This window comes from Curcuma longa, chromosome 15 (genome assembly GCF_044706935.1).
Source record: "Curcuma longa cultivar G26 ecotype Majalengka, Jawa Barat chromosome 15, ITB_CL_G26_1.1, whole genome shotgun sequence".
NCBI lineage: Eukaryota > Viridiplantae > Streptophyta > Magnoliopsida > Zingiberales > Zingiberaceae > Curcuma > Curcuma longa.
Genome location: NC_133875.1, coordinates 6,845,178 through 6,866,028, shown reverse-complemented (window position 1 = coordinate 6,866,028; position 20,851 = coordinate 6,845,178). Strand labels below are relative to the sequence as shown.

Below are 20,851 nucleotides of genomic sequence, written 5' to 3'. Positions count from 1 at the left end.
CATTATTATATTAACTAGTTATATTATTTTCATAATTACTCTCACACCCCATCAAAGTCTTCTATAACCTATAGTCTTTATCTTATTTATTTAAAATGATTAATTGTTGGCTCTCGAGACACAGTATAATGGTAAGTGGTAGGACGGTATATACCTATGCAATAAAAGTTTATTTCTTTTGTATAACATATCAAACGCTTGCAGTGCTCAAATTACTCATGATATTGGCCTGTCCATCAGGATCCATCTACATTTTTAAATTTATCTTAGTGGTTAATTTACGAGGCCAATTCGTTCACATTCAAAGATTAATAAGATCATAAGTGTTGGATATCTGAGTTAATAAAAAAATGATTAATAGCTGATTTGGTTGAAAAAGTAGAAAAGGTAGATGTTAACCATATATTCATATAATAAATAGTAACTTATTTCTTTAGATTTTCGATGAATAAGTTATTTTTTAAATAAATGATAGGAAGAAATTATCCCTAACGTCATATCTTCTATTATGCTCCCTCATATGTAAATATAAAGTCAAGATAACGAGGGTTTAAATTTTACCTAGGACTTATTATATTGGTACAGAAAGAGATTCGTAGATTGTAGATGAGAGGAATGAATAGTGACCTTATAATAATAATCAATTTTTTTTTAATTAATTAATAAGGACACACATATTAATTGAAAATTAATTTAAATATAAAAAATGAAGAGGCACAAAATTTATTTTGTTACAACTCTTGAATTGTTAGTCCAAGACTATGAACAACTCTATTAAGATCTCCTTCTTCAAAAATGACCCAGAAGGCAGAGAAACCTTTTGCAATAGTTGAGCAAAGATTATAACAAACAGAAGACAATTAAAATTGAGTGTGTCTTTTCTTCTTTGAGGTTCAATCTATTTATAGCCTTTGTCTAATCTGATGGTTGTAACACTGCTTATTTGGAAGCCTTCCAGGACGTTAAATTTGTCGAACCTAATCCACTCTAGCAACAGTCTGATAATGGCTCTGGATGACTTCTTGCAATACGAGCGCCTGTAAGAGATCTATTGAACTACTAATGTGAACTCCATCTTGATTCGTCTTGACAACAATCGCACTGAGCTAGATTAGGTATCTAATCACCTGGAATGGATCCGAACACCTAGAATATGGGGCGCTCGAAATGGATTTTGGCGCTTGGAGTCTAAGCACTTGGAATAGCTCTAGGGGCCTATGTTGACTATTTTCCTCCTCCGTTTTGTCTTGATCGTCTTGCATAAATCTTCCTTTTGACTTTCGTCCCTCGGATGCATTGAGCCTTCCAACTCACTTTTGTGTGTTATTCTCGCTCTACCAGAGTACTCTTTCATAGCTCTTTGTATCTCTGATGCATCGAGCCCCTCGGTTTCTTTCCTATGTCATCATTCTCACTCGCTTGCGTCTTCTATCAATAATCGTCATTTGGAACACGTGTGTTCTCCTAAGTTCCTGTATACTTAAACACATGCATTAAATATAACTCTGATATAATTTCAGACTTATTTGATCACACATCAAAATTTCATTGGGGTACTAACATATTATACTTGGGGAATTTGAAAAACTTATGATGTTAGACCGTCTGTCAAGACCTATCTTCCATCTATACTTCTTGATTTACTCTGATGGCTAGTAAAATTTTTTTTGTTGACTGAGCGGTCACCTCCAGAATGAGTGGGATCCTAATAATTACATACTTGATTACAAAATAAAAAGGAGATAAATTTCAGCTCTCACAAAATAATTCATGCTTTGGACCAGGCCGTGTTCCCATTTGGGCCCGGCCCATTCAATCGGCCCTTTCGTGGGCCCACTACGACATTGGTATTCCAAGAAGCGGCCGGCGAAGAACTGAACCCATCGACCGGCTTTTGGGCTGCCTCTCGTTCCGAGTCTCGTGGGGTTCAGTTTCAATCGGGAGAGTCTGCGATCGGCGAGGGGCAGAGCACGGCGATGGAATCGGTTGAGGTGCTGGTGGCGCACATCCAGGGCTTGTCCAGGAGTCCCGACGAGGTTTCGCACCTCCACTCCCTTCTCAGGCAATCCGAGGACGCTCTCCGCTCCCATGCAGCTCGACTCGCCCCCTTCCTCTCCCAGCTCGACCCATCCATCCACACCCTAGGCTACCTTTTCCTTCTGTAAGTGAACGCCGACCCTCTTTTGTCCTTCGCTTTATTTCCTCCGCTGATACCTACGCTCTTGTTCTTCCGTCTCTAGCTTCTGTTTTGTATGCTTTTGATTTTTTTTTGAAAGTGCATGTTTGATCATGCCTTTTGAAGTTCTTCTCTGGCGCAAGAATTGCGCTGACAACCATTGTTGAGAAATTTATCCCCCTCCCATCATGTTTTTTCTAATACGAGATTATGAATACACAGACTGTACCAAAAAAAGAGTCTGGGTGGCTTCAGAAAGTCCCGGAGTTGTGAGAATATGCTAAAAAAATGAAAGAACTGTGAGATCGAAATAGAGGTAGTGTGTTATGTTTAGAAACAATTGTGTTACTTAGGTTCATGAATTTAGAAACTGCTGTCGCATTGTGGCTTTAAATTGATTAGTGCAAAGAGGATTGAAAGTATTCTAATCTTCAAACATTATAGTTATCCAGTTTGACAAATATTTACGCAGTTCTGCCTACTACCAGTCAAATAAATTATATATGCGTAGGACATAAAATTCTAGCAAATATGTACCAACCAACCATTATTCAGTTCATGTACCTCCACGTGCATCTGAAGGGTTCTTCCTGAATCAACTGAATAAGTTATAAATAGAGTCGGTGTTTTTTCTTTTACTGGTCATCCATTCATTATGTACCATATGAGCTGGAAATGAAATCCTTTTTCTTTCAACTGTAGCATTGGGGTTATCCTTTATATCTTTTTGCTGATCAGTGTCAGGTGTCTTTTTCTGAAGTTATTTTATTGTCGAACTGCACTTAAGAGTGTCAATTTGTATCGAGACAATTTCTTGCTGTATAAGTTTGCCTGTTGTCACTCTCTCTTTACTTGTAAACATGGTTCATGCCTGATTTTAATGTGCTTGTCTCAAAGGGAAGCATATTCATCTGGGTCAATCTCAAGGGAGGAGGCTTCCGGTTTTCTTTTGACTGTAGTGGAATTTATCAACTCATGCTCAGCAGAACAGATACACCTTGCACCAGAAAAATGTATGATTTTTGACCTGCAAATAAGAACTAGTTTCTATGTTGTAAATATTATTTGTCTGAGGTAAGAATTGTATTTTCTATGCAGTCATTTCTGTTTGTAAGAATTTCAAGGATCAGGTTATGCAGCTTGGGGTTCCCATGCAAGGAATAGCTCCCTTGTGGATGGCTATCCGTAAACTCCAAACTTCCACAGAGCAATTAACTACCTTACACTCAGATTATCTTCTTCTGTGTCTTCTAGCTAAGTGCTATAAAGCTGGACTAAGCATTCTGGATGATGACATCTTTGAGGTTGATCACCCGAGAGATCATTTCCTCTATTGCTACTACGGGTTAGTCATTCATTATGGTTTCATTGGCTGTGCCATTATTTTGTTGAGAATTATAATAAATATTGAAAGTTATGCCCTCTTTATCCATCTTATATAACACAAAATAAATCATGTTTTTCTTGATCTACAATCAAATTTTCTGAAATTTATATTTTAAAGGGAATATGATCTGGAGGTTCACATTCTGAAGCAATAGAATGTTAGAATTCAACAAGCAATGGAAGACAATTTATAGGATGTCCTTGTTGTCTTATGTGGTAGCCCTCCACTTTCTACACATTCTTTATATTACTATTTTAGTTTCACCTTGAAAATGTCATGATGTTATGTGGTATTTTGCTCACACAATAAGATCTGAGCAGCTGTAAAGATAGAGGATGAAGATCAAAGAACAGACTGGAAAATGTGACCTGTATTCAAGAAATATGCTTGTTTTGGTAAAATAGGTTCAGGAAATTGTTTAAGTATATTGAGTTGCACTCATCCCTTTTTTTCAAACTCAAACCAGATGTTGAACCTGTCAACCTGATGATTGCAGTTTTTTTGGTTCAACAAATTTAAAATTCAATTCAGTCAGGGTGCTGCAATTATTTTAACTGTACCTGGTTGGCCTCTAGTTAGACATGACACCTAATAGTTATGGTATAGTCTACAAGATAAAACTATTGGTTACTGTTAATGGGAATACATTCTTGTCCATTTGATAAAAATTCATAATTCTTTTAGGATTGTGTCAATAGCTAGATTAGTCATCTCAATAAAATAGCAAATTGCTTTTGCGGATTCACATGTTTTCCAAAACCTAATCCCTAATATTTCCCATCACCTGCATAATGGTGGAAAATTGTCAATTTTCTAAGATTGGATGAAAAAAGTTGACGGTTGCATTAGCCCTGGACAACCAACATTAAAATTGTCTAAACTTGTTATAATGATTGTGGCATTCACCACTTTTTAGTAAGTTTAGATCATCACTTTTGAGTGCCTTAGGGGCGTTCACCACTTGGATACCTCAATATGCACGAATTAGGCTTGGAGATCCCCTAAAACAGGCACATCATATCAATTCTTGGATTTGATGTAAAAATAAGCAAGAGTTATCTTATTATTATAGGCCAAGATGGGTAAAGAAACTAATCAATAACTATAGGATAAGGTTAGTAGATGACATCATTAGCAGAAAAATAAATATAATATGCTTCCACGAAAAGCTTGAGAAGTAGGTAATACAAGTTTTAAACTTTGGTATATAGGAAAAATAAAAATAAAAATGTATCATTACCAAAAAGAGTAAGGTTTTAAAAAGTTAAGAAATTTGGTAATAAAACTATTGTGCTATAGTTCACTTTAGGTAATGAGATTCCAAGTGTTAATGCTTATGCCCCTCAAGTAGGATTGAAAGATCAAATAAAAAATGAAGTTTTAGAGAAGAAAGATGCATTGTTCATGGTATATTTATAATTGATAACAAGGATTAAGGTGTTAAGATGTGTTGGTTGACATAGGTGGAATTTATCATTTTGCTCGTCGACTAATATTGAAACGCTTTGGCATCAACATTGGAGTAGCAACTTGCAATGGAAATAGAGAAGGTGAGAAGATAGAGAGAAGAATATCTTGGAGAGAGACGGGGGGGGGGGGGGGGGGGGGGGTGGCGGTGAGTTCCACGTGTTTAATGATGGGCGGCTAGTTGAGATAGATAGGGGGAAAGTGATCGCGAAGAGAAGGGGAGGTGAGTGCATGGAGAGAGAACAAGAATGAAATATAATTTCTAACCTTTTAAAAATACTAAATTGAATCTATCATATATATAAATTTAGTTTAATTTTAAAGTAGTTTAACTTAATTAATTATTTATTTTTAAAAATTTAAATGGTCTAATCTTTGAGAGAGAGAGAGTGAACAAGCGATAGAAAAAATAGAGTTCAATGGAATCGCATCGAGCTTCTCTCCTCTTCCTTTGGTTCGAATGTCAAGGAACAACTATTTTTTGATACGACACATTAATTACATAAAATTTATTTATTTAAGTTAAATTATTTTTAATTCAATTTATTGGAGTATTATTGAACATATATGATGATTGCAATATGTGTGCGTTGTCTAATTATTTATTTTTTAAAAAACTCTATCCGATCTAATTTGAAGGGATTTTTTTAATTTTAATTTTATTAAAAAATAAATAATCCAGAATTTTTTAAATTTTTAATTAGATAATTCTTTGAGTTTTATTTTTAAAAAAAGATTTTATACTTTTAAACTTAAATACATTTAATTACAAAATTTAAAATTTTCAGATCTCTTTATTTTTTTCACTATAGTAATTTTAGTCTGGTATTTGAATTATTTCACTAAATCCAAGAGTTTTATTTAGGTTTATGAAATAAAATACAAAAAAGCGATGTTTATATATAGAATGTTCATGAACAAATTTCATATAAAATAACATAAACTTATAAAAATATACATTTAAAAAAAATAAAATTACTTTCTTAACAATGAAAGGCTCTTGGTGATGCAACACAACTAACGAGCAAGACACAATCCTCACCTAGAGAAGAAAAGTAAAAAATTATGATTGAAATACAAGACTTGGTACTCCATTTTATAGATGTGATTCAACAGTAAACATGAAACTAACTAAATGAGAAATATGATAATTTTAGTAGGGATTATAATTAATATCTATCTATTGCCTTAATAGAAAATACTAATTACTAAATAATAAACAAATTAAATCTTTAATTTATTGCAATCACTTTATTCCAGTTTGTTTTCTTTTATTGTTGAAGTGCCAATATGGAATATCTTCAATTTCTTTTCTTCAATTATTGTTTTTTTAATGCTAATTTATTCGCATTACTTGAACCTTCAAATTTGATATTGCTTTAATATTGTAGAATTCAAAAGCAAATCAAGATTATAGAGGCCCGGGGAAAGTCAGATCTCCTTATTACTCATTCTAGCATTCTACCTACAAAAGTTGATTAGATTATAAATTTAAATATTCTGAAATGAAAAAATTACAATGTACATGTGATTAAAGCTAAAAATTATTAGTTACAAACATTTTTAAGTCTAAAGACCAAGGTGATCAAATTAATCAACAAATATAAACAGAAGAACAAACATAAATTATATATTAGCAATTTAATAATTATTAAGTTACAATTATATTAAGTAAAATTAATCACGTTATCATTAATAATTTAATTAAATAAGTATTGAAAGTATACTGACACAAACAATATGGTATTGAAACCATATCATTTATTGTCAGAGATAAATTTGGTGCAATTTGAAATTTAAACCTTGATTATAAATTTATATTTTAGAGAAGATTTAAATAGACATGTAGGGAGAGTCTGTGAGGAATAGCAAGTGTATATAGATTCTTTAGATTTAGTGAAAGAAATGAAGAGAGTAGTATAATTTTTATCTTGTGATTTTATGAGTGTATACTTTGAGTAGAGAGAGAAACATTTTGTTACTTTAAGAGTGTGGCAATAGTCGTACTTAAGTATAATTTTTCCTGGAAGGTAAATTTAATTATGGTTAAAAATTATAAGCTAATACTTGGAGATAATGACGTGAAAATCGGTCTATTGAGCCTGGCACGATGTAGGTCCAATCAATCCATTTTCATGTTATGCCAAATCAGGCATGACATAGTCAGTTGTCGAACATGTGACTAGACCGAGCTATGCTTGGCCCAAGCTTGGAATTGCTAAACTTTTTTAAAATAAAATAATAAAATTTTAAAATGCATAAAATAAAAAAGAATAAAATTTAGAAAAAATCATATAAAAAATGGAAAATGAATTATAGAAATATAAAAATCAAAATAATTTTTAAATAAAAATTTAAAATAATTTTTTAGAACTATCTTTTCTATTTTTTAAAAATTGATTTTATTCTGTTTTAAACTTTTTGAGCAAAGCTTAGGTCTATGTTATGCCTAGCATAGTCTGTGGCTAGCCCAGATCTGTGCTGTGCCCAATCTCACCCATGCGCTAAGCCACCATGCTCAATATAACAAAAAATTATTTATTGATTTGAATAGTAGAGGTGATATAGCGTACATAAAGCTCAAAGCAGAAAGAAGATTAATATAGTCAAACTGTAGATAGTTAGGACAACCACTATTTCATGATGTTGATGTCACAGTTTGAAAGCTTATTTTGACTCTAGTTTCAATTCTCAGTAGTAACAAGATTCGTCAATTGTGCCAAATGTGCTCAGCACTAACTTAGGTGGAGGAGAAGCAAGCAAGATAGAGGGAGGAGAAGCAAGCAAGATAGAGGAAGAGGAGAACAAAGCATAGGAATAGAGGAGAACTGGGCGAATAAGGCGGAGAAGAGGAGAATTGAGGTGGTTGAATGAAGAAAGAGGATAACGAGGTGGTGGAAGAGGAGTTAGTCATGTACCATGAACAAGCTTTGTCGCATTGAGAATATGTCGTTGTTGGATTTGTTTTATTAGGGTACCTTGCTGAAACCTAGATTTGTTTAGTGAAGGACTCAACGTGGCCTTCATCTAACTTGAAATGTGTTGTGAAAGCTTCACCAATCTTGGACAACATTACAAAAGCTGACTGACATCATACGTCTTGCAGAATCTTTGCTGACCTCATACCACATCACAAAATCTTCATCGACCTCAGAGGAAGCCTCTAAATCCATTGGATGTAATGTTCCTATGACTCTGGTAGTTCTATGTGTTAGTTTGCCAGTGGAACACGTTGTTTTCAGTTCCTCTAAATGCATTCATTTAGTGAGATTCTAATCCATGGTGCTGACTTTATAATGGTGGACTTATGAATTAGGTATTGTGAGGTGGGAGCAAATTAAGGATCTCAGGGACAAACACACATACAGTGACTAATGGGGTCAAAAGCCAAGAAGTGACTATACCAAACATTCTTCTTGAGGCTAATTCGATCTCTTCATTTTAGTGGAAAGGAAAAAAAGAAGATTTTTTTACTTTCCTTTAAAAAAAATCCTATTCTCTAGATCTCAATGGAATTATGTTAAAAAAAGGTTTGAATTGTACACTATGTATGTCGCTTTAAAATGATAGGAGTGGTCTCATAGTTCTTGGTGTGTGAAGTGGTGCTTCAGTTTCTAGGTTGTACCTAAACTTGTCTTTGAGGCGTGGGGTGGTGGGAGCAATATGAGGATTTGGGACAAGTGCATGAGATTTTTTTCCACCAATAATTTTGTTCTTGTTTAGTCTAAGCACTTAGGGCTGTGGTTGTTGCTACCGTAACCTTTCCCCTTCTACCTATAATTTGCCTCAGTAGAACTAATCAAATCCTGTTAATTAACTTGAATGATGCTAACTAAAGTTTAGATTCCATCTGAAGTTTTTAGAAAGCCTATTGAGGCGTTATATGGCTGAACATATCGCATATATAGTATGTGGCCTAAACACTACATAACACATGTTTTATCCAGATTCATATACAGTCCGTATTTTTTTAAAAAAATATTAATTATATTGAAATATTGTACAATTTTTAAAAATGTATAAACTTGCCTTTATAATATATCAAATTAATCAACCTAATCAATTATTGTAAAGAATATTTACATCTATCTCTTTATAGTTAAATTAATCACCTTGAGTAATCCAGTCTCTTTTAAGATATTTTGTATAAGAATCTGAGCAATACAAATGTGACATATAACACAACATATAATAAATTAGGCTAATCAGTAATCACATTTCAACAAAAAGAGTTACTATTCACATAACAAAACAATTATTTATTTAGCTAAGCTATGCATATGAATTCCTTCTTTTTTTTTTTGTTTATTTGGCAAAATTAGTTTAATCTAATCAATATGAACATTACTTGGATTTTAGCAAGCTAGGATTTGTATAGCCTGTATGACCCTTTTGTGGGTTCTTGATGCATAAGGTTATGTGGCTGCCTTAGCGGCTTAGGAGGAGTCCTTATAAAATAAATGATTCCACTGCATTGCTGCATGCGGTTGCATATATATGCTGATTCTGTCACTTTCTTCTGGTTGGATTTTTTGACATGTTATACAAGTTATGATTATTTAAATTTATTGCAACAGGGGAATGATAAACATTGGATTAAAGCGTTTTGAGAAAGCATTAGCATGTCTTCATAATGTGCGTAAATGGTATAAGCAATCTGATATCTAACTGATTAAATGTAATTTATGGAGCAATGGGCATATTTGTCAGGTTGTTACTGCACCAATGACTACTCTAAATGCAATATGTGTTGAAGCATACAAAAAGTATATTTTGGTTTCACTCATCCTGAATGGACAGGTATGCTGTGTATTTTTTTTAACCCCTTACCATGTTTTCTTGAATTACAATGCACATCTGGCCCAATGAACCTTTGTGAAGTATATAAGATTGTGGTAGATTACAAAACAATTTTTTAATCCTTAGCAAACATCTAGCATTTTGCCTAAATCTTGAGTATTAGATTGTTACTGGAACAAAAAGAAAGTGCTTGATATAGGTTTCAGAAGAATAACTCTTGAAACCTCTTGCATTATTTGTTGAATGCTTGCTAGCATAGGTTGTTTGTTTTTCTGTAGTCATACATCTTTCTTTAATACCATAAGAAATGCCATAGTTAATTCTTATTTAGCTTCTATGCAAAATTTTAGTATGTTCATTTTAAATTGAGTTCAAAACTGGGCAGGTTCCATCATTCCCAAAGTATACATCTTCAGCTGCTCATAGGAATCTGAAGAATTATACTCAGGTTTGCATTAACTTCATAAGCTATAAAAAAATGAAACTACATTTCTTCTATATTATTTCCTAAAGCTTATATGTGCAGTAGCAACTAGTTGAATCACTATTGTTGAGGACAGTATTGTTCTATATCATTGTTTTTGTTCTACAGTAGATATCTCATCAGAACTTAATTCATTTTCTGCATAATACAACCTTTAGTTAGTCTCTTTCAATTACAACTCCTTGTCACAAGTTGGAATTTTTGGCCTCTTTTGTTTGTGTGGATCGAGATACAAAAGAAAGAAAAAGGAGAGAAGAAAAGAGGATTGCTGTGTATTTGTGGAGATGAAGTTTGATGGAGGAGAAGAGGCAATAGAAGGCAAGGGGTGAATGCATTTGCTGAGATGTGGAAGCTCAAAGAAAGGAGGTCCTACTAGGGCTGGCTACAATTGTAAGTGAGGCTCTGGTGCTTGTTGCAAAAGTAAGGACGAAAGGCAAAAGGCATTGAGCTTGTGGTAGCAAGGTGAATGCGTGATCATTGAGTTTGTGGTGAATCTCAAGCTATGACAAGACTAAGCAATGACAAAGTTTCTCTTTCTCCTAGATAAGTGCTTTAAGAATTATGTTGGGATAAGTGGGAAGGCTAGATCTGTTGAGTTTTTCAGTTATCCTAATTTCACCAAAAATTATGTCCAGTTTCTCAATTTGACCAAATTCAATTGATTCCATTAATTTCATAATAAAGTCTAATTATTTCTTTGAATCTCTAATCTTTCCCTACGTAGTTGATCATTGCGAGATGTTGATTTATCAGAAATCGGATCAACCTTTGCCAATGCTAATTCAATTCAAGTGATTCATATCAGCATCCATGGATTTTCCAACCATGGCAGCTCTTAGTTGTGTGAGTCAGAGCGGGTGCATTTGCGACAAGCACCTGTGCCTCACTAGCAATTGTAGCTGGCTCATGTAGAATCTCCTTCTTTGAGCTTCGTCATCTTAGCAAAATGCGTTTGTTCCTAGCCTTCTGTTGCAACTTCCTTTGAATCCCTTTACTACATGATAAATCTTGCCCTTTTTTTCAGATCCATGACCTGCATATGAACAAAAAACTTCACACACACTCCACTTTAATTATTTATTGGTGGTGCTCTCATTCATTTTTTAAAAAAAAGATACATGTAAATGGTGCATTCCATCCTTTTGAGTGTGCATACTTGAGTGGAGGAAGAGGAAAGAAAGGAAAAAAACTAGGGAGGAGGGAGTGGAAGGGAGAGGAGAGAACTTTTTCTTGTTTTGTCCTTGAAAATAGAGGAAAGAAGAGAAAATGCCAAATTAGACCTTTAATTTTGTTGTTCTTGAGAGTTATGTGGTTAAAGTAGTCCTTTCTCATCTAGTTGGAACCAAAACTAGGAAAGGAAGGCAAAATTGTTCTCTTCTTCCTCCTTCCTTTTTCTTAGCACCAAAATAGGCAAGGGATTCTTACTCCTTTCCTCTTCTTTTCTCTCTTGCTTGTGCTTCAACCCTCGCATGTAGATGTGCCTTTGAAGTTTTATTGGGGACTCAATGCTAGAAGAGGCTATTGTCTATGAAAGTGGAACGAAGAAAGATTTAGTGCATAATTTATTTAAAAATTACAATAGAAAGAAAAAGGAATATTGAAAGTACAATCACCTAATTGATCCATTAAAACCTAAACCTTGTGGCAATTTCAATAACCGACTAGGTTCACATAATCCTTGTACTATCATCTCTTTAGAAAGTTACTTTTTTTTAAACAAAAAAAAATTAGCAGTTACTTTTAGTTTTTTGGTATTTCATTAGTTTTTCTCTATAAAACCCTAAATACAAATATATATATATATATATATATATATTTATATTGTGGTACATCCTAGTCCCTTCTTCATAAGCATTATTAATTGCTAATATACTTAAATTGACACAATATATTCTACCACTGAGTATAACCAAATACTTAATGAGTTTAGACTCATGAGAACTAACTTGAACAATTGAGAGAAAGTCATAGATAATATGTTGATAAGTGGATACAACAACAACAATAACCAATCCTTTATCCCACTAAGTGGGGTTGACTATATGAATCTTCCTACGTCATTGGACTTGATCCTCTACTATATCATCATTTATGTTTAAATAAATTTTATCCTGCTGCATCATTGCTAACCAAGTCTTCTTTAATTTTTCTTTTTCTCTATTAATGTGCGTATTTGTCATCGCCTCACATCGCCTAATTGAAATATTTATTAAACCCCTAAGTACATGCTTATACCATCTTAAGTGTGTCTTTTGAACTTTTTCCATAATAGGTGCAACCTTAACTTTTTTTAATGTTGATAAGTGGATAAAGAAAAATATTTCTATATGGTTTGCAAAATGAGGATTAACTTGAACAATTAAGAAAGTCATAAATAAGTGGCAAAAGAAAAATTATATAGTTGGAATAATTGTGTGGTACACGATTTATATCATAAGATACGCTACAATTCAAATGTAAAATGATAGTGCTATTGTATGTGAACTAGAAAGAAAAAGAATATTCAATTCAATAGGATTTCATATTAATCTTATTTTATATGATTTAAACTAAAAAACTACTTAAAAGTTTAGTCTAATCAACTAAATATATATCTAACTCGTTAGTAAATTAGAGTAAACCTAATATATTAAGCTAGAAGAAGGGAAAATGATGAATCTTATATTATATGATAAGTATGAAGGCCGAACAAAGTGGAATCTCGAAGTTAACAATGACAAAGTAGGAAAAAATCTTGCCATGTGGAGTTAGAAAGTTGAAGATAGCCAAGGTTGTCAGGATTGAAATCCTGTCAAAGACAAAGAATGAGAAGAGGTCTCTAGGTCTTAAAATTTAATTAAAATATTTTAGGTACCCTTGTTCCCTAGCTTTATGAATATTATTATTTGCCTTACGCTTACTTTGGCATAGTAAAAGGATACACTCCTATTGCTATATAATATATGAGAGATGACGTAGATATTAACAATGAGAACCTTAAAATCAAATCCTCTTATATGAGAACCCACTTAGGCTCATGATAACTAACTTTAACAATTAAGAAAGTCATAAAAAATACGTTTATAAATTGACAAAAGAAAAATATTTCCTATACATATATCATCAATCCCTTGTAATATTATCCTAGCTTGCATCATTGTCCATAACACAATTTATCATCTTATGTCTAGAGGAAAATCATGCTCCTTTTATGAATACCACATTGATTAGGATATCACATGTTAGACCCTATTAAATTTGGTAAAGTTGATTGGTTAACTATTAATTCCTAAATCTGATATTATTTTTATTTTGCTCTCATACCATTTTAAGTTTTAAGATGATTTCTAACCACTTATCCCAAAAGCTGGGGATATTAGAAAAGAGTCCAATTATATATTTATACTATTAATGGATCTGAAGAACTTAATTTTAGTGACTAATCAAATCCAAGTCATTCTTTAATTGGTTATGTGACCAAGAAGATTATTTTATTATGACATCACCAACCACCGACACAAATATGTTTTTCTAAAACAATAATTACAGAGTCACTAATAAATTTGATAAAGTGTTCGAATAAAATTAGAATGAATTAGGTAAGAAACTATTAAATTTTGGTCGAATATGAGTGTAGAGTTATAGAGGAATAACCTAAGATTGATGCCAATTTTAAAAATTGCAAAAGCATTGAAACACTAAGGAATGACCTAGATCGACCCTTATTTAATTGATCAATGAACTTGCATTAAAAAGTTATAGCGACGTTGCACTATTTTCATTTGCCTCTATTGAGGAAACCTATCATATTGCCACGAGGTGTGAATACAAGCTTAACTACAACAAATTTTATCATAAAGAGAGAATGAATATTAAAGCACAGAATCCATCAAACCCAAAACACAAACCCAAGTTGAAAAGAAGGATAGGATCGAAATGTAACATCAACTTTAGCACTTTATAAGACCACCGAAAGCTACTTACTGATGTCTCTAAAATCCTAAGAATGGGCTACACAACTTAACTCCCAAAGAGTTCCTTGATGGTTTTGTCCCCTTGAGAAGCATCCTCATCAACCATAAGACAATTAGTATTACTATCTAACCTAATGGTTATTCTCTTTATTATAAAGAACATCTAGGTTGTCCTTACTACACATAAGGGACAGAAGAGCAGGAGGAAGGGAGAGATGAACAGAGGAGGGGGAAGAGGACAAGCAAAAATGATGGAAGAATCAAACTGACAATATTAAGTATCTTCCTCACTTTCCTTGCACTCATATATCACTGTGCATGATCACCCCCCCTTCCTTAATTCCTGTTTGAGCCCTTATCGACCTTGCTTGAGAGCATTTGTTGATCTGCCCTGCTTGCACTTGTGCCTCATTGAAGCTATCGTGACCTACCTAAGAACCTTGTCAACATTTTTCTAAGTTCTTGTTGACCTCCACTACCATGCCTTAGCCATCGTTAATCTCCCTCATTGTGGCACCTAAGCCTTTGTCAAACTCCCTCGTCAATACTTGCAAAAGAATGAAAATGATGAAATTACTTGTCTTCCTTGCTCACCTTGCCCTTACATGTCACTTGCAGGCCGTCAACTACCCTCCCTCCCATGCCCGTCGCTCAAGCTCACATCTACCTCGCACGAATCCTTGTCAACCTCATCCATATGCACTTGAGCCTTATCAACCTTGCATGGGCCCTTGTCTTATGCTCGCTCTGAAGCTCCCATCAACCTCGCCTCACACTCATGCTCACATCCCCTGGAAATTGTTTCCTAGAAGTATGATGGCACTGTTTTATTTTAGCAAGGCAAATAGAGGAGAGGAACTTCAAATTAGTGATCTCCTCTCTTACTCTCTCCTATCTGTAGGACGAAACACAACCTTAATATAGAACCCAAACCTTAATAGAGTCCAAAATTTGACTTTTAATATGTCTCGTAGTTTGTTTTCTTGTCTATTGATGTCCATTAGACAGATAGTTCTATTGAGCATATATATTGGAGACATGTTGATATATTGATTATTATAAAGTACATGTTGATGCAGTATACTATAGTATTGAGTTCATAAAACCAAGTAATCACATAAAAACTCTGATGTTTGTTGTCTTCTTTATTAAGTCATATTAGCTGAAAATAAAAACTGGTTTTAATACTTATTTATTAAACCTATCAATTACTTAAACAATAGTTTAATTTTCAACATGGACAATATCTATCTTATGGGGAGAAATTTTGAAGCATATTTTAAACTCTATCTTTGCATGTTGACTTCTACTAATTGTAAGCCCATGTATTCCCAGTATGCTGTTTATTAATACATGGACTTGCAATTGTTGATGCTGATACAATGGCTCTTAGGAAGCTGTTTGTTGTACTCTTGGATTTAGTTTGTAAAAGTTTGGTTGAATCTCAACAACTGTGAATTTATTTTTGCAGCCTTACGTTGATCTTGCTAATTTCTATGCCAGTGGAAAATTTTCTGAATTAGAGGCCTGCATCCAAACGAACCAGGAGAAATTTCAATCTGTAAGTAACTTAAGTATTTATGTTGTTGTGTTTGAAACTGATAATTTTATATTACCGTGTAACTCATGCTTGTGTATAATATAGTTATGCACATATTTCAAACTTTATTTGTTTGTTCATTTTCTATAGGCATGAAATAAATTAATTTCATTTACACTAGTAATGCTTGATAACAAGGTAATAATTAAAAGTTATTTTACAATATGTTTAAATTAATATCTTATTTTTCAGGACAGCAATCTAGGTTTAGTAAAACAAGTATTATCTTCCCTGTACAAGCGCAACATCCAGAGACTGACACAGACTTACTTGACCTTGTCACTTGAAGATATAGCAAATGTTGCTCAATTGAACAACCCTAAAGAAGCTGAGATGCACGTACTCCAGATGGTAAGTTTGGGCCTAGTTGTTCCTATCATAAGTTGATGTGTCAGTTACCAGTTAATAATGACAAAACCTTGCACATGACATCAGATCCAGGACGGAGAGATATTTGCTACCATTAACCAAAAGGATGGAATGGTGAGCTTTCATGAGGATCCTGAGCAATACAAAAGTTGTGAAATGACAGAGCACATTGATTTTTCAATCCAAAGGTATACTTCCGTGAACTTCCACTTCATATTTGACTTGTTTCAACTTCCAAATTTCATGACCACTATTCTGACCAGTGCCTTTTATAACGTGCTTTAGAACCTCTGACTCCTTTGCTTCTGTTATTGATTTCCACTATTCTGTTGCTATTGTACCTTGAAATTTTTTACTGGGATTTCAGTTTTCGTCTTCTATGCCTTATTCTCTCTGAAAGCAGCTGAACAAAAACCTATTAAGGTTGACAAAAGTCAGCAGAAACAGGGTAATGAGAAATGAAATAATCTGAAACTGAAATGAGTGATAAAAATATAAAATATAGTAAGTCTAAGACATACCTATTCTTATGCCTGGATTTCAAATAAAATTAGGTGTCTTAACAGAATTAGTAACATTTTCTGTAAGTCTATAAATACATGTAATTATCTTTATGAAATACATTGCAAAATGATATTTTGTTTCCACATTATATCTGAGCCACTTTTCTAGATTAGGTTTTCTCAAAGTGGTATTCCTCTTAGGGGAGTCCCATATTAGTTACACATTTTTTCTATTTTTCTTTTCTCATATCCAGCCATGTATATGCATTGCATGGAGTAGAACACTGCTATGACTAACACGTGCTTGCAGAAGTCATTTCCCATGCCATACCAACCACACGTTGCTGATGTGTTACCAATCACACATGCATGACAATGTTGAGAGAGATTATTGCTATTTTTAATTTCTTGTTCTACGTTAATTGCTCCAATGTTGGAGGAATTTTCATGTACTTCTCAGTCAAGCAGGGAAATTGATTGATATCGTTGTCTGAAGCGCCTTTAGTAGTTGATCTTTCATCAAGCAGAAAAAACAATCAACATTGATCAGCTAAAGTGCTTCCATTTCCATTCTTTTGGTGTCCTTTTGATATAACTTTCAAATACTATATTTCTGTTGAGATCTTTTTCCTTGTTCGTGTAACAAGCTAAACATAGGTATTATTTATGCTCTAACTTGAGGAAGCAGAAGTGTTAGATAATAATTATTATAATCTTAGGTATATCTATTCTTATGCCTATGTTTTAGGTAAAATTAGTTATCTTAATAGAATCAGTAATGTTTAAAGATTTTATGGAGTCTATAAATACATGGACTTGTCCTTAATGAAAGACATTGCAATGCAATATTTATTTCCACACACTTTCTATAATTAGGTCCTGGATCATGAGTTGATGGTTTTGCATCATTAGTTTGCTTTGAATTCATAGGGAAGTGACCTAATGCATATGTGCATGATTAGCGATAGAAAATATTGAGGACCTAGCAATGAATCGTTGGTTTTGCTGGAATTGAGAAGCTAGTAGTTACCACTGGTTTTCATGGTTAAGGACATTAGTTTGGACAGGTGGATAGTGCACATCACATGATGCATATAGTGGTAAAGTAACTAAAGTCTAACAAAATGGCAAATGAGATACTTTTCCCCTGCCTATTACAACATGTTAGTCCAACCTATTCTTTGTTTTGTCAATGCTCTCTCATATAGCCATGGCAATCAGTTTGTGTTTCTTGTGTATCCATTGAATGTGTCCATTACTACTGGTGATTACAGAGCCTCTGATGACTCTAATGAGTGAATGTGTTATGTAAAAATGCATTGGCAGGGGAGCATTGCTTTAGAGTGAAACATCCAAAATGCATTGGCAGGGAGCAAAGGCACCCACACAAGCAGGTGTGGATGAAGTAGATTCATTAGAAAACCTTTAAAGCTGTGTATGGTAACAAAAAAGAGGAGAATTTCTATTGTCTACATTTCCTTTTTATTAGGTTGATGCGACCTCATCCAAGTATACTCATGTTGACATTTGCATCTCATTCTGACATATATTGCACAAACTGATGTGAATGTTTAGGATTGAGTCATGTAAGGTGACCTTGTATATTCTGTTATTTTTAGGATATTTCCTTAAATAAAGTCAATAAAATACTATTCAAGTTAAACAAGTCTTTTTTATCCTCTCTGTCAACATAACTGCAAATTTGAGATTCTTGGAAAAGGTAAGATTTTGCTATAATTTTCATATTTAGGTACATCCAAGTTATCAATCAATTGAATTAATTGGAACCAATTGGTGAACCATGTTGGATCACATGTGTAACAGTGGCATTCAAAGTTTGTTTGGATCAAAGACTATTATACTGTTGGACTTAGATATACATCAAATTCTTTCAGCAGGAATTAGAATTTGAGCACTAAAACAATAAAAGGTTCCCTATGTTTCATCATTTACCTACTACAGAAGCAATATCATTCAGTAAAAAATATGAATCAATCGAAGTGCAATGTCAAACTTGGCTCGTAGATGACATAATATATTAATTTGTATTAAATTTGATTAATTAATTATATTATGGACTAATAAGAAAATTTTAGTAAAGAAAATGGTATGCACATGGAGTTATTGATCAAGTATAAACTTCTAGAAGCAGGGTGTTATATTTAATTTACCTTTTAAAAACTTATTGTGTTATTGCCAGAGGTTGGATTGTTGAGCCTAATGAAGTTGGTCAGGTAGTTCTCTCAATCTGTACAGCTTGTTACACATTATGACATGATAAAGCATGAAAACATCTTCTTAGGTTATTTTTCCCTAAAAAGTTTTGTTTCTTTGAATGCCTTGTCGGGTGCTTCCTTTGTTTTAACCACACTATGAGTTTAAACTTAAACCATCCTAATATGCACAGTTTTTCAAACTGCTTAGTTGTGAGTTGGCTCCTCCCACATGAGGTGGTGTTCATTTAGTACGATCTTTGTGGTTGTATTTCCTACACTGGAAGGGCCATCAGAGGGAAATGCGCATGGGGAAAGGCTTGCCCAAGTGCTGTTTATTGCCATTTCCTTATTCCCTCAGTGGAAACAATATTTGGCATGATATTGACAGGAAATTCTGGTCAAATTCTGCAGCATTTTTTTTTTGGGTTTTCTGAAACATAGAGGATCCTTTTTTTAAATTTTTTTTTAATGTTTTTGAACAATTAATTTTGAAAATTAATCCATTATTGCTATTTTTTTCTGCTTACTGCTGCTATTCCCTTCTCCACAGGGAACTGCCAATTGGGATTTCTGGGCCATAATGTCAAAATATCATATTTATGGCTAGAATTTTTAACTTCCCTAGCAATTTATTTGGACATGCAACTTCTCCCTAGAATGACTTATTTGCAACATAGTTATTGATAACTTTGTTACGAAAGAGTGACAATTTAGTATTAAGATTATTGGTAAAGAAGTAATTTAGTATCATCATTTTTTTTTCATTCTTGACAGAGCAAACATAAAACATCTTTAAATGAAAACTTCTTAACTTGTGTTGTTTGTGAATCAAATTTCCACTTCATATTGTAAACCTTTTTTTTTTTCATTGTGTATCACGTCCCTGGTATTATACTACAATGGTTCATATATGCACAAACTAAACTAAGTTACCCTTTATTGTTTATCTTACATTTGCATTTTTGCTCACTTTCTTCTGTAATTCAGTAAATGACCATTTTGTATCTCCATGTCTCTGACGTGGTTTCGGTGCCTCCTCTTTATCATCTTGTTCCCCACTACCACCATTTTCCACGCAGTTTCTGTGGTACCTTTTCGCTATCACTGTCGCCAGACATCCTGATTCATTTTCTTGAATTGCAGGTTAATGGCATTGTCAAAGAAGTTGAGCTCCTTGGATGAACATCTTTCATGTGATCCCCAATACTTGTCAAAGGTGAGTTAAATGAATATGTTCCCTTTCATCACTAATCCATTAAAGCTAATCAAAACTCCATGATAATGCAGGTTGGGAAAGAACGGCAGAAGTTTGAATTCGATGAGTTCGATTCTGTTTCTCACAAATTTATTTGAACCTCAGCTGCAGGATCAATGGCAGGGAAGTTTTTCTGTAGCCAATGTTTTATCTGGTCCAGTAGGAATCATCTTTTCTAAGCCTTCTTATCCAAAGGACAAGTTACTTTTATAGTTTTCAGAGGACAAGTTACTTTTATAGTTTTCGATTGATGATTTCTCGATAGTTGTTTTGTTTCGACAAATACAGTGATCATTCGAGAATGATTTGTTATGAACTGGTAAAAATGTTATTGCAAACAGTTGTGCATTGCCACAGTTTTTGTAGTCTTTGAACATGATCTGATGCCGTCACAGGGGAATTTATGAACATCACAGACATTCTTTTCAGTAGAACTATCATCACAAGTCACTATAGCGTCCATTAAAGAACAAGTATAAAAGTAATCATTGGTTCCTAGGAATATTTTTGACAAGGGTAGGATAATCAACATGTATATAATTTTATTAAAAATATCTTGATGACGCATTTTGAGAATGTAAAAAAAAAAAGATTGTACTTGATTTAAGAAAAATTAAGTAGAATGCATGATTTTGAAACTA

At 33.4% G+C, this 20,851-nt stretch overlaps 1 protein-coding gene across 1 annotated transcript; it reads left to right on the top strand.

Moving 5' to 3' along the window:
* The first annotated feature begins 1,912 nt into the window (after positions 1 to 1,912).
* Positions 1,913 to 20,566, top strand: LOC141846269 (COP9 signalosome complex subunit 3-like). The gene is made up of 11 exons (XM_074734282.1): positions 1,913 to 2,161; positions 3,074 to 3,189; positions 3,275 to 3,521; positions 9,608 to 9,665; positions 9,741 to 9,830; positions 10,216 to 10,278; positions 15,739 to 15,828; positions 16,060 to 16,218; positions 16,303 to 16,424; positions 20,099 to 20,171; positions 20,243 to 20,566. Exons 1-11 carry the CDS (start codon positions 1,977 to 1,979, stop codon positions 20,306 to 20,308), a joined length of 1,269 nt encoding a protein of 422 aa, XP_074590383.1. The 5' UTR covers positions 1,913 to 1,976; the 3' UTR covers positions 20,309 to 20,566.
* The last annotated feature ends 285 nt before the right edge of the window (positions 20,567 to 20,851 follow it).